This window comes from Elephas maximus, chromosome 22 (assembly GCF_024166365.1).
Source record: "Elephas maximus indicus isolate mEleMax1 chromosome 22, mEleMax1 primary haplotype, whole genome shotgun sequence".
NCBI lineage: Eukaryota > Metazoa > Chordata > Mammalia > Proboscidea > Elephantidae > Elephas > Elephas maximus.
The window spans coordinates 16,979,379-16,991,497 of record NC_064840.1 but is presented as its reverse complement, the minus strand read 5'-3'; the positions used below and the strand labels follow the sequence as shown (position 1 = coordinate 16,991,497).

Sequence of the window (12,119 nt, the reverse complement as noted above, 5' to 3'; positions counted from 1 at the left end):
TCTAATACCAGATCACCCTGTAGCCTAGAGCTTGACCCACAAGCTTTCTGGGGAATTCAGTTTTGTAAGAGTATAAGTTCCATGATTCCTTACTCTTCCCTGCTCCAGTTTTAGTCATGAATATTCCCCGAAGGGCATTTTTTTTTTCTTTTTTTTAAGGTTTGTGACACCCACTGCTTTTTCTGTGCATCTCTGGAGACAGATACACACAATATCTCCATAACAACTTTCCATGATAAAAACAAAGACTCTCACATCTCAGGTCTAGGAGCACCCTGATGAAAGAGCGAACAATGGTGAAAATCTTCATGAGGGGCAGTTATAATCACGGTATCATGGAGGGCATACATTTGTACAGCCCAGTGTTTAATAAACAGGCCCTGCATTAACTCCTCGCTCTACCATGGCCCAGCTGTGTGACCTCAGGCAAGTCACTCAACCTCTCTGTGCCCCAGCTTCCTTCTCTCCCACCTGAGGATAATAACAATGCCCCATGGGAATATTAAGAGGGTAGAACTGGATAATACACCTAAAGAGCCTCTTAACACAGATCCTAGCCCGTTGTAATTGCTTAAAAAAAGCAGGCTGTAAAACTGATACGTCCACAATAATGCTCAGCATTTTAGAATTTTCAAAGACAGTTTCCATAGTTTATCATGTTCCTCCCTAACATGAGGTGGGCAGGGCCAAGCATTATACCCATTTTGTGGGATAAAAGGGCAAGTTCAGCAGACTCTCTCTAATTACCTCTTGTCATTATTATTATTACGTTGCTTGTTAGTTGAGCAGATGAAATGGGGAGGCTTGGGGTTAGGAATAGCTCTGGGTGAAAAGACTAGACCGCTCATTGTTCTCTTACTGATAAGCATAGATTCTAGTTTGCAGAAAATCTTGTCTGCCCAATCACTCATTTCTTATTTTCTGACTGAGTTAAAAAAAAAGAGAAATGACTATTATTGATTTAAAAGCGAGAGTGAGGTGAGACCATTTCCTCCCGGTGACATCTTATTAAGCCGCTCCCAGCACCCCCTGCCCCTTCCCTGTCAAGTGGTGTCCAGCCAAATGTCATTTCTCCTATAATCCTCAGACAACCATTTTAATTAAAATTTACAAAAAAAAAAAAAAAAACACCTAGCAGCATATGCTTCTGACTTTCCCTAACCTCGAGAACCAACTAGGAAAAAAAAAAAAAAATCCCATCAAAGAAATGACCGGCAATAACACCCCCAGTGTAAGTGGGGACCTGATGGCCGAACCGTAGAGTCGTGTGCTCTTGGTTACCTTTGACGCTGTGATGAAGTGTTCCCACCTCTGTCCCATGGACTTGTCCTTATTGATTTTTTTTATCGTGCTCTTGCTTCCACCTGGGTCCCTGAGTGAGAAACCAGCTTAATGAGTTTTCCGTTTCCAGAGCCTCAGTTTATTACAACAAGTTACTTTAAGAAATGCAATAAATAGAGGATAAATGGTACTCGGTCTCTGTTATGAGGAGCTGTGATAGTGCAGTGGTTAAAGTGCTCAGCTGTGAATCAAAAGGTCTGCGGTTCGTACCTGCCAGCTGCTCAGCGGGAGACAGATATGGCAGCCTGCTTCCGTAAAGATTTACAGCCTTGGAAACCTTATGGGGCAGTTCTACTCTGTCCTACAGGGTCACTATGAGTTGGAATTGACTCCTCGGCAGTGAGTCTGAGGTCTTCTAGGATTTTGTTTTTCCTTCTGTACTGGTGAAGAAGTAAAAAGAAGAGCCAGGGACAATTCTCCATAGCTGGGGCTGGGGTGCATGGTTCTCGTGAGTGAAAATCAAGGTTGGGAGAGATCACTGCTTACTGGGCGGGGCTGAGTGAGGTAGCCTATAAAAGTGTGCATTCTGAGTTTATTTGCATTTTGGACTCAGGTGCCCTTATAGACTCTGGGGCAAGTTTGCAGTTATTCTGGGAGTGGATTGAAAAGCTTGTTCATTTCTGAATCCCTGCCTGTCCTGGTCCCACCATCAGGGATGCTTCTGAGTAACACAGAGAAGGTATTACTGGGTGGGGATGGGGGATGGCGGTGGGATGAGTCTTACAGTGAAAATGACTGGTGTTGGGTTATTAAGCAAATGCTCTGTACCCAGTGGGCTAAGTAACTTCCCCAGATGCAGGTTTACAGTGAAGCTAATGAAGCTAAGGCTTCAGGACCTCTCACTTGCACGGCCTCTCCAGGGCACTGTACCTAATTTTTTTTCTTAAAGCACTCTTTCCCTAATTAAATAAACTTCAGCCCCACAAAACCTGGATCATCCCCTACCCATGTGGGGAGGAGACTTTCTGGGTAGGAAAGAGAAGCCCCAGCAGGTTCTGTCAGTAATACGTCCAATCCCTAATCTGAAACCCGTGGGGCCACGTGTGCTGCCAAATTAAGAATTCGGGTATTTTGGAAAGGATAGAGGCCGCAGACACTGTGTGTTAGACAGTTGCTCTGAGGGGGTATGGGGCAGCATTCTTTAATCAAATACGCTGATATTCCTGCAATGAAATGTGTTAATATTTACACTGGGGGAAAAAAACAAAAGCCTAACCTGTTGCGATTGAGTCGATTCTGACTCCCAGTGACCCTGTTGGACAGAGTAGAACTGCCCCATAGGGTTTCCAAGGAGCACCTGGTGGATTTGAACTAGTGACCTTGTGGTTAGCAGCTGTAGCACTTAACTGCTACACCACCAGGGTTTCCGATATTTACACTGGGTGGGACAAATAAAGATTATAAACGGCTTCAGGCCAGGTTGTACCACCAAATCAGTTTGGTTCATGTGAGATTTTGTTGCCAAATGAGTTATGAAAAAACTGAGTTTTCAGAGCCTTTTGGATTTTGGCTTTGTGGCTGTGGGGTGGTGGATCTCCACTAACAAGCAATCAGAGAGTCTGAGTGTGTGCTTCCTCAACTACCTCTGCTGTTGATCAACCTATCGATTTATCAATTCAGTCATCTTTCAGTCTTACCCTTGATTCCTCTGTCTGTTGATCAACCTATTGATCTATCAATCTATTGATCTCTCAGTACTATCTATTATCTTTCTGTTGATCAAACTATCAATCTATCAATCTATTTGTCTTTCACTTCTATCAGTCTATCTCTCTGTCTATCCATCTGTCCATTTTTCTTTGTCCCCATTTTCTCTGCAGAAATGATTTCAGATGGCTGGGATCCTTTCAACCAGCCTATACTAGGAACTTGAGGGACTAGGAAGATGGACAGACCAGTTTTGATGGCGGGAACACTGATACAGAGCAGGGGAGGGAGCTAGGCTTGTCTGGGCCTTCTGAGTGCTGCTGGTTGGGGGAAGGTGCTTAGATATAGGAGGCAAACGGTAATCAAGATAAACCTTACCTAAGACTGACTTCTTATGGCAAGGGGGTCTGGAGAGCAGAATCAAGGGCTTTTACCAGCCCAGATTTGGAGGGTGCAGCCTCCTCACAGGCGGGACCTTGCTGAACATGACCAGCGCACAGCCACAATACAGGAAATGTGCACAGACCCACGGTGGAGGAAGGCCAGAGAGGGCTATGTGAGAGTGTGCCTCTAAGCTTTTTGTAGGACTTTGTTTGATTACACAATAAAAAGCACCCTCTGAATAATTAACAGTAAAGCTCATTTAATGTAGGTTCTGCCTGCCTTTCCCCTCGAGCAGTCAAATTAGGGAATATTTAAAACCCAGCCAGAGGAAGAAGCAGCAATATGTACTTCAGCCCTATAAACAATATTTAAACTAGCGGCGCTTTTGAAGTCTGATTGAATGCTCACCAACTGGAAGCTTTAACGTTTCCGCTTTGGAGCGTTTCTTTCAAGACCACAGGGCTTTTCGCTTTTCCCTGTGCTCACGCAGCCCCTGCTGTGCCTTCAGCCTTCTTCTTGAAGTTCAAAAGCAACCCCCCTTCCCCTTTTAAAATTAAATCTGGATCCAGCCAGGCTTTCAAAATCTTAAATATTCAGGCCCAATCGGGAAGATGGAAGTTTGCTGTTAATGCTGACTTCCAAGACGACCCGAAATCTATTGCAACTTCAAGCAGCAGGCTAAATGAGCTAAAAAAGCACCCAGGTTCCCGCAGATCTTAAAAAGCCCTGAGCCCTTGCTCTTGCAAAGCCATTGATAAAGAAAGGGCCTAGTTGGATAGACTCAGGCTCTCTAATGTTTCATTTTCAGTAGCAGATAAACCAAAAATGAAGATCAATAGGGGGAAGGAACGAAACAACCTGAGCTGTGTCTTCCACAGTGGGCTGACGCTGCACACCGTCTAGAGGTGGGCAAAGGAAGGTGGCATTCCTTCCCCATGGCCTAGCGGGCTAGTCATTAGTGCCATTCACCAGTTATTTTCAGTTGTCTCCTCTTTGAAGTCAGATGTAGCACTGTGTCTTGCTTTGTTCTAAAATTGGTGGTTGTTAGCTCCCATTGCATCAGCCCCTGACGCGTAGCGACCCTGTGCACCACAGAACTAAATACTGCCTGGTCTTGCACCATCCCCGTGATTGGTTGTGGATTTGAACCATTGAAGTCCATAGGGTTTTCACTGGTTGAGTTTCGGAAGTAGATTGCCAGGCCTTTCTTCCTGGTCTGTTTTAGTCTGGAAGCTTCCCTGAAACCTATTCAGCATCATAGCAACAGGCAAGCCTGTACTATCAGATGGATGGTGGCTGCATGTGAGGTGCACTGTCTGGAAATTGAACCTGGGTCTCCTGCGTGGAAGGTAAGAAGTCTTATTACTGAACCGTCACTGCCTTCTAGTTCAAAAAGAGATGCAAAAGTGGCATGTGATACACTGCATGGCTGCTTTAGGAGCCAATGCTCAGGTCATCATATTCCCTTTTCTGCAGGCTGATGGTAGAAATGTTGAGAGGGAGGTTCTGTTGGCTGGGGTCCCTAGTGACTGTAATGAACAAAACCCCCGTCTGGACATGCACCGTGAGCAAGAAATGAACTGCTGTTGCATAAGTCACTGAGATTTGGGGGTTGTTCACTGAGACAGCTTAACATAGCTCACCCAGTTGATACCCCTGATTTAACATTGTTTGTTGCCCTGGCAGCACAGTGATTAAGAGCTCAGCTTCTAACCAGAAGGTCAGCAGTTTGAATCTACCAGCTGCTCCTTGGAAACACTATGGGCAGTTCTGCTCTGTCCTATAGTATCGCTATGAGTCAGAATCGACTTGACGGTAACTGGTGCAAGTGTTAACTACTATGCCCTGGTGGCACAGTGGTTAAGCCCTTGGCCGCTAACCAAAAGGTCAGCAGTTCGAACCCACTACTTGTTCCAAGGGAGAAAGATGTGGCAGTCTGCTTCCATAAAGGTTACCGCCTTGGAAACCCTGTGAGCCACTTCGACTCTGTCGTGTAAGGTCTCTATGAGTTGGAATCGACTTGTCGGCATTGGGTTTGGGTTTGGTGTGACCACAGGCTAAGGGCCTGGTCTCCCTGCACATCAGAAGCAGCAATTGGTATATCTTGGTGGTTGAGAGTGGATTTGATTGTGGTTCAGTGGTAGTATCCTCGCCTTCTAGGCAGGAGACCAGGGTTTGATTCCCACCCAGTGCATCTCATGCGCAGCCACCGCCTGTCTGTCACTGGAAGCTTGTGTGTTGCTGTGATGCTGAACAGGTTTCAGCGGAGCTTCCAGACTAAGATAGACTGGGAAGAACAATCTGATGATCTACTCTGTAAACCTTACGGATCACAACGTGACGGTAGCTAACAACAACAACAAGAGTGGATTTAGAATTGGGTGGATAAACTATTCAAGCCCCCCACCTACCCTGCTACTACCTAGATGTGTTGACTTTTATAAGTTGTTTAGCCGCCCTGAGCCTCAGCAGCTTCATCTGTAAAACGGGGGAGTAACAGTAGCTATGCCAGGGGATTGTTGTGAAGATTAAATGAAACGATGCTTGTTAAGGGCTTGGTGTGGTACCTTGTGCAGAGAATTCAATACAGTTTACCAACTAAAACATCGTGTTTTTTTTTGACAGAGATCGCAGTGTGTCTTGGTGGAGGAGCTGGTTGTAGGGAATGAGATACTAGGGCAGATCCGTGGGGTAGATGGAGCTCTAATTTTCAGTCCACACTTCCCCCCAGCTGGAGCTTTTCTTGGAATCCTATTTGCTAGAAGGTAAGGGAAGAGGAAGTTGTGCACTGTCCACCTCTCCCTGGGCTGTACCCATCAAGCCTAGAGCAAGCACAATTTGTTCTTGGCGGCCGCTTGAGAAGGCCGGTCCGCAGTGGCAATCAGAACAATTTTCTTAAATACCTCACTCTCTTTCTGAACTCATGTTTGGAGTAAAACACTTGCTTCTCCGGATGGAAAGTCTGCGGGCTAGTTTACCGGTATACCAGCTGGGTCGGTTCTGACTCATGGCAACCCCGTGTGTGTCAGAGTAGAACTGTATCCGTAGGTTTTTGAAAAATACTCATTTACTGTGTTTTTGGTGAAGGTTTACACAGCAGTTTGGGTTCCATAGGGTTTTTAGCGTCTGATTTTTCAGAAGTAGATCACCAGGCCTTTCTTCTGAGGTGCCTCTGGGTGGACTCGAACCTCCAACCTTTCAGTTAGCAGCTGAGTGTGTTAACTGTTTGCACCACTCAGGGACTCTGGTTGGCAGGTTTAAGACCCCTTCATTGTCCCTGGCTAAGGGGGACCAGTGAGGTAACTGCTGATTTTGCACCAGGGAGGAGGCAGGGGGCAAGGCTCTTGGAGTCTCCCGAGACAGGGCATCTAGTCTTGTCTCCTGAGTGGCAGATGCTCTGATCACCCTGCCTCATTCCCCAACCTGCAGGAATGGCCGCCTGAGTACAAGAGTGCAGAGTGACGTAGTTGCATCAGTGTAGAGGAGAGTGGAGGAAATCCACTGTTTCACTCAGACACCACCTCCTGAGCGAGCCTTTTCCTGACAACCCAATTTAAAAGTCACCCCCACCCTGTCACCATGACATCACCCCATCAGTATGTCGTGACACTGATTGCTATCTCAAAGTATCCTGATTATTACATGTTTGGTCTCTGCCGGAAACCCTGGTAGCATAGTGGTTAAGTGCTACGGCTGCTAACCAAAAGGTTGGCAGTTCGAATTCACTAGGCGCTCCTTGGAAACTCTGTGGGGCAGCTCTACTCTGTCCTGTAGGGTTGCAATGAGTCAGAATGGACTCCATGGCAACGGGTCTGATTTTTTTTTTTTTTTGGTATCTGTCAGCCTGCTGTAGGATGGAAGCTCCTGAGAGCAGGGATGGTGCCTAGTGTCTTCACTGCTGTGTCCCCAGCAGGGGACTGAGGAAAAGTGATTTCTTAGGGAGGGGCAGAACTAGGCGAAAACAATGTAAATGTCATAGTTGCGGTTCTGTGCGTGGTTCCGGATGATGCTGCATTGTTTCAAAAGAGTGAAAACCTGGAAGAGAGTTTAAAGGTCTTAGAGCATGGGTTAAATGCGTCTGTCCATCTGTATGCTGATAAACTCCACAGCCACTAAGAAGGCAGAGAGGTTCAGACATGGAGAGATGTTCCTGTATATTAAGTTAAACAACAAAAATTTAGTTGCAAAACAGTGTGTGTTTGATTTTTGTAGAAGATATTTATATATCATATTCTCTTGGTAAGTAGGGGTCCCTTTTGTATCTTGGCTCACATCTCGGGCACCAGATTGATCTCGAGGTTAACTGAAGAGTCAGGTTTAGCTACAAGCAGAGGAAACAATAATTTAATGGTAACCAAATATGCTTTGTAGCTACGCTGACTTGGCCTTTAGTAGCTGTGCAACTTTGAGAAGTTACTTAAATGCTCTGTGCCTCAGTTTCCTCATCTCTAAATCGAAATGAGGCATAAATGAGGTAAAAAACCCAGAGCATGCTTGACATAGAAAGCGCTCAATTGCCTGCTAATATCGTTACAGCACAGTAGTTGAATTTAGGTGCCTGTGTCATATTTGTGGTGGTTTTCAGCTGTATGTGGTTTTTTTTCAAAAGGAGAGATGGGTTCTTTGTGTTTGAGTAGCCCAGCCCTTGAATGTCCGGCCTCTCTTCATAAGTCCAGATTACAGCCACCTGGCCCTCCAATGAAGAGTGGGTCCGGTGGCGCCTCTCCAGGCCAGCGGGCGGTGAGACAGACTGTGCTGCCCGTGTAGAGCCAGGGAAGAGTGCACGGTTCGGGGGACTCAGGGCTGTTAGAACAGCTCTCCCACCTTCTCCCCGATCCCGTGTGTGCTGTATCCTCCCTGCGGGTTGTTGTTGTTACTTGCCGTGAGTCAGGCTCTGACTCACGGCAACCCACGTACAACAGGTCTAAATGCTGCCCGGTGCTGTGTCATCCTCACAATTGTTGTTGTGCTCAAGTCCATTGTTGCGACCACTGTGTATTTTGAGGGCCTTCCAACCTTGGGGGCTCATCTTGTAGCACTGTATCTATTATGGATTGAGTTGTGTGCCCCCAAAATGTGTGCCGACTTGGCTAGACCATGATGCCCAAATGATTGTCCACCATTTTGTCATCTGATGTGATTTTCCTATGTGTTGTAAATTCTACCTCTATGATGTTAATGAGGCAAGATTAGAGGCAGTTAATGAGGAAGGACTCAATCTGTAAGGTTAGTTTGTGTTGAGTTAATCTTGTTTGAGATATAAAAGAGAAATGAGCAGAGAGACAGGGGGACCTCATAACCACCAAGAAACAAGAGCTGGGAGAATAGTACATCGTGCACAGAGAAGCTTGTAGACCAGGGAAGATTGATGACAAAGACCTTCCCCCAGAGCCAACAGGGAGAGAGAAAGCCTTCCCCTTGAGCTGACACCCTGAATTCAGATTTCTAACCTCCTAGACTGTGAGAGAAGAAATTTCTCTTTGTTAAAGATATCCACTTGTGGTGTTTTGTTATAGCAGCAGTATTCTATTGTGATCTGTAGGGTTTTCATTGGCTAATTTTCAGAAGTAGATTGCCAGGCCTTTCTTCCTAATCTCTTAGTCTGTAACCTTAACTGAAACCTGTTCCACCACCAAATACTGCTGGTATTTGAAATACCAACGCCATAGCTTCCAACATCACAAGAACATGCCAGTCACCATAGTACAGCAGACTGACAGATGGGTGATAGCTGCTGGGGGGTGGGGGGGTGGGGGGAAGGGTGTAAGTTGGTAACTCTTTTCTCCTCTCTTTGGCCAGGGGTCTGTCCTGTTCTTTCCCACTGGGTCTAGGGAAGATGGTGGAGGAGGGAGGGGAACAGTATTAAAGCTACCTGTGCTTCCTAATACCTGGTGGTGTCTGCTTTTCCAGAAAGGTCCACTCATTTCTAGTTAGTCCTTCTAGTTGGTCCTGAGACAGTTAACCTCTAATAAGAATAATACCGACACCGCTTCACAACCCTTCATCTAGTTACAAAACCCAAGGAATCTTGAAAGCCAAAAAAACGGAATCACGTATTTTGCAGCAAATAATGACCTGGACTGATGGGAGACTATGATTTCTATTTATCTTTTTCATGCACTTTGGGTAAATACTCATTTCTTTCTCTTCAGAAACACCGTGTTTGATGACAGGGAGCCACCTCAAGCCCTCTTGGGAGTGGTATGCACTATATGGCCCATGTCAGATATTTTCTTTCTAAAGTGCAAAACAATCAGATTCTCAAGCACCCTTGGTCCCAAGGGTTTGGGTGAAGACTTGCGGGCCTTTATGTAAAATCGCTTCTTACTTTGCCTGCACAGAGGCATGTATCTCTCAGTGAAGGGTAATGAGCACATTCATTAACGAAGGCGCAGTTTCTACTTATGCTGCGGACCCAGTCATCTCGTCAGTTGAAATAAGTGCTCCTGCTAGCACTAGAATTAATGAGGATGTTGGAAAATGATAATGTGTTTGAACTGCCACATGATGAAATTGGGAGGTTTTTGTTTTTCAAACAAAGCAGAGACTCAGGTGCAGCCCATAGTGACCTCCCAAAGTCTGTCAGGCATCCACTCACCCAACCATCTGTCAAATCCATCCAAATATGGGGTCTGCCTGCAAGCAACAAAGATCATCCTCCTGCTTGCGGCTCGCTCACTGCCAGCTAGGGAAAGTTTGCTGTCTGTCAAAAGCCCACGTTGAGGTATTGAACCAGCCCCACATTCTCGTTATAAAATCTTTAAGGGGAGGGATCAAGTCTGTAGCCGTCACCGTGGCTAATAGAAATGAAGCCTCTGGGATCTATAGATCCCCAGGAGTGGATGTTTCCTTTTGGAAAATGTGTGGTGGGTGTTGGAGCCTGGGGTTTATGTCTCAAAATACTTTGCTTAGGAGGGAAACTGGCTGCTTGATGGTGAACACCCAGAGAAGCACAGTCTGGAGAACTGGTGATTTGGTCTTTCCCTCTTGGGATCATTTCCAGGCTTATTTATTGTTGCAGCCAGATTTTGGTTGACTTTGTGTGATCTTTTTTTTTGGTCTTCTTCTTGGACAAACATATAAAACGCGGCAATGGGTTTTATATGTTTGTCCATTCCCCTAGTAAATGTGGATCTCATCTGTTGGTAATATTTTGCCCAGAAGTTTGTTCTTTTCAGCAGCGTTGATAACCATAGAGCTAATTGCTCTTTTAAACGGGGATTTTTATTTTTAGTAGGTATCATTTAATGAACACTCATTGTGTTCCCAGACATTGCACTAAATGCTCTACATACTTTATCTTGCTCAGTCTTTAACTCTTATGGGGCAGGAACCCACTTGATAGATGAAGAAACAGAGGCCAGAGATGTTAGGTGACTTGCCCAACGTCACACAGCTATTAAGTGGTAGTGCCTGGACTCATCCAGGCCCGTCTGATGTCAGAGTCCTTGCTCCTAACCACTCTGATCCCTCTGGCTTAAAAAAAAATCCTTTTGAAGATTTGGGGAAATTGCACTAAGGCGTAAGGGTGAAACATCACAAATAGGGATTGAGGATTTAAGAGAAAACATCCCTCTACCCTCCTTTCTAACTAAAGAAATGCTTTCTAGCACTTTCTACGGAACTTAACCACTCCCCTTTCACAAAATCCGTAAACTTTTTATTTTTTTTTTTTAATGAATCCTAAGCAGTGGTGTGCTGGAGCCAGCTCATACTGACTCACAAAAACCAATTTTGTGCATCTCTTCCCAACACCAAGCTCATTGACATCACGTTAGCAGCTTGCAGTCGGCCAGGGTGGAAGTATTTACACCAGGGAAATTGGCATTACTACAAATCATGGCTTTTTCTCCCTGGAGAGCTGGCTAGTAAACATTTATCAGCATCCCACTGACGTCAGACTAAAACTCTCATCAGGAGCAAATGGCTCATTAGAAAGAACGAAATCCCCACAAATACCCTGCCTTTCTGTGAGAATCTTCCCTGGACTGAATTTTTCTCTCTGAATCCTCTGGCCCAGATGCCGCTCTTGTAGAGCTGGATATCCTCAGATCTCTGATGACATTCTGCCCTTACAAATCTTGGTAAACATCAGCTGCTCTCAGTGTGACCACTATGACTTTTTCCTGCTATTGACAGCATTTGGTCACGTTCTGGGCATGTTTCTAAAACCAACCAAAGGAGATAAAGGGGGGTTCTTTTACTCTCCTCCATCCAAATTCTACATGACATTCTTTCCTCGGATTGGCAGAATGGGTGCTTATGTGTCAGAGGCAAAATGTTGCTGCTGGTGCCTTGCTCAGGAGATGAGATGCTATTAGAAGTCTGCTGGCTTAGGGGCCTTTTTCTTAGAATCTAAGCAATCAGCTGTGAAAACAATTGGATGTCGCTTTGACCTAGCGATTCCATTTCTCAGAATCTAGCCGGCAGAAATATTTTTAACGGGGCACAAAATGTATGTATGAGGATATTCTGTGCAGCACAACTTGAAATGGCAAAAAATTTGAGAATGACCTCGGTGTCTGTCAATGGAGAATTGGTTGTCTGAATTATGGTCTGTTTATACTGTAGGGTACTCTGCAGCTTTTAAAAGAATGTGGGGTCTTTGGGTGAAGCATCGTGGAAAGATACCCATAAGATACTGTAAAGAGGAAAAAAAAAATATGTAGAGAACAATATCCAGAGTATAATTCCATTTCTGTAAACAAACAAAAAAAAGTGTCTATCTGTATATATTTATAAGAGGA

General features: G+C 45.2%; 1 protein-coding gene across 7 annotated transcripts in view; it reads right to left on the bottom strand.

Moving 5' to 3' along the window:
- Nucleotides 1–12,119, bottom strand: part of CCDC60 (coiled-coil domain containing 60) — a 227,873-nt gene that overhangs the window by 38,692 nt on the left and 177,062 nt on the right. For all 7 annotated transcript variants that reach the window (XM_049865444.1, XM_049865448.1, XM_049865447.1 and 4 more), the window contains one exon: nt 1,282–1,372. In XM_049865444.1, the coding sequence (XP_049721401.1) occupies nt 1,282–1,372 (91 nt within the window). The remainder of the gene's footprint in view (nt 1–1,281; nt 1,373–12,119) is intronic.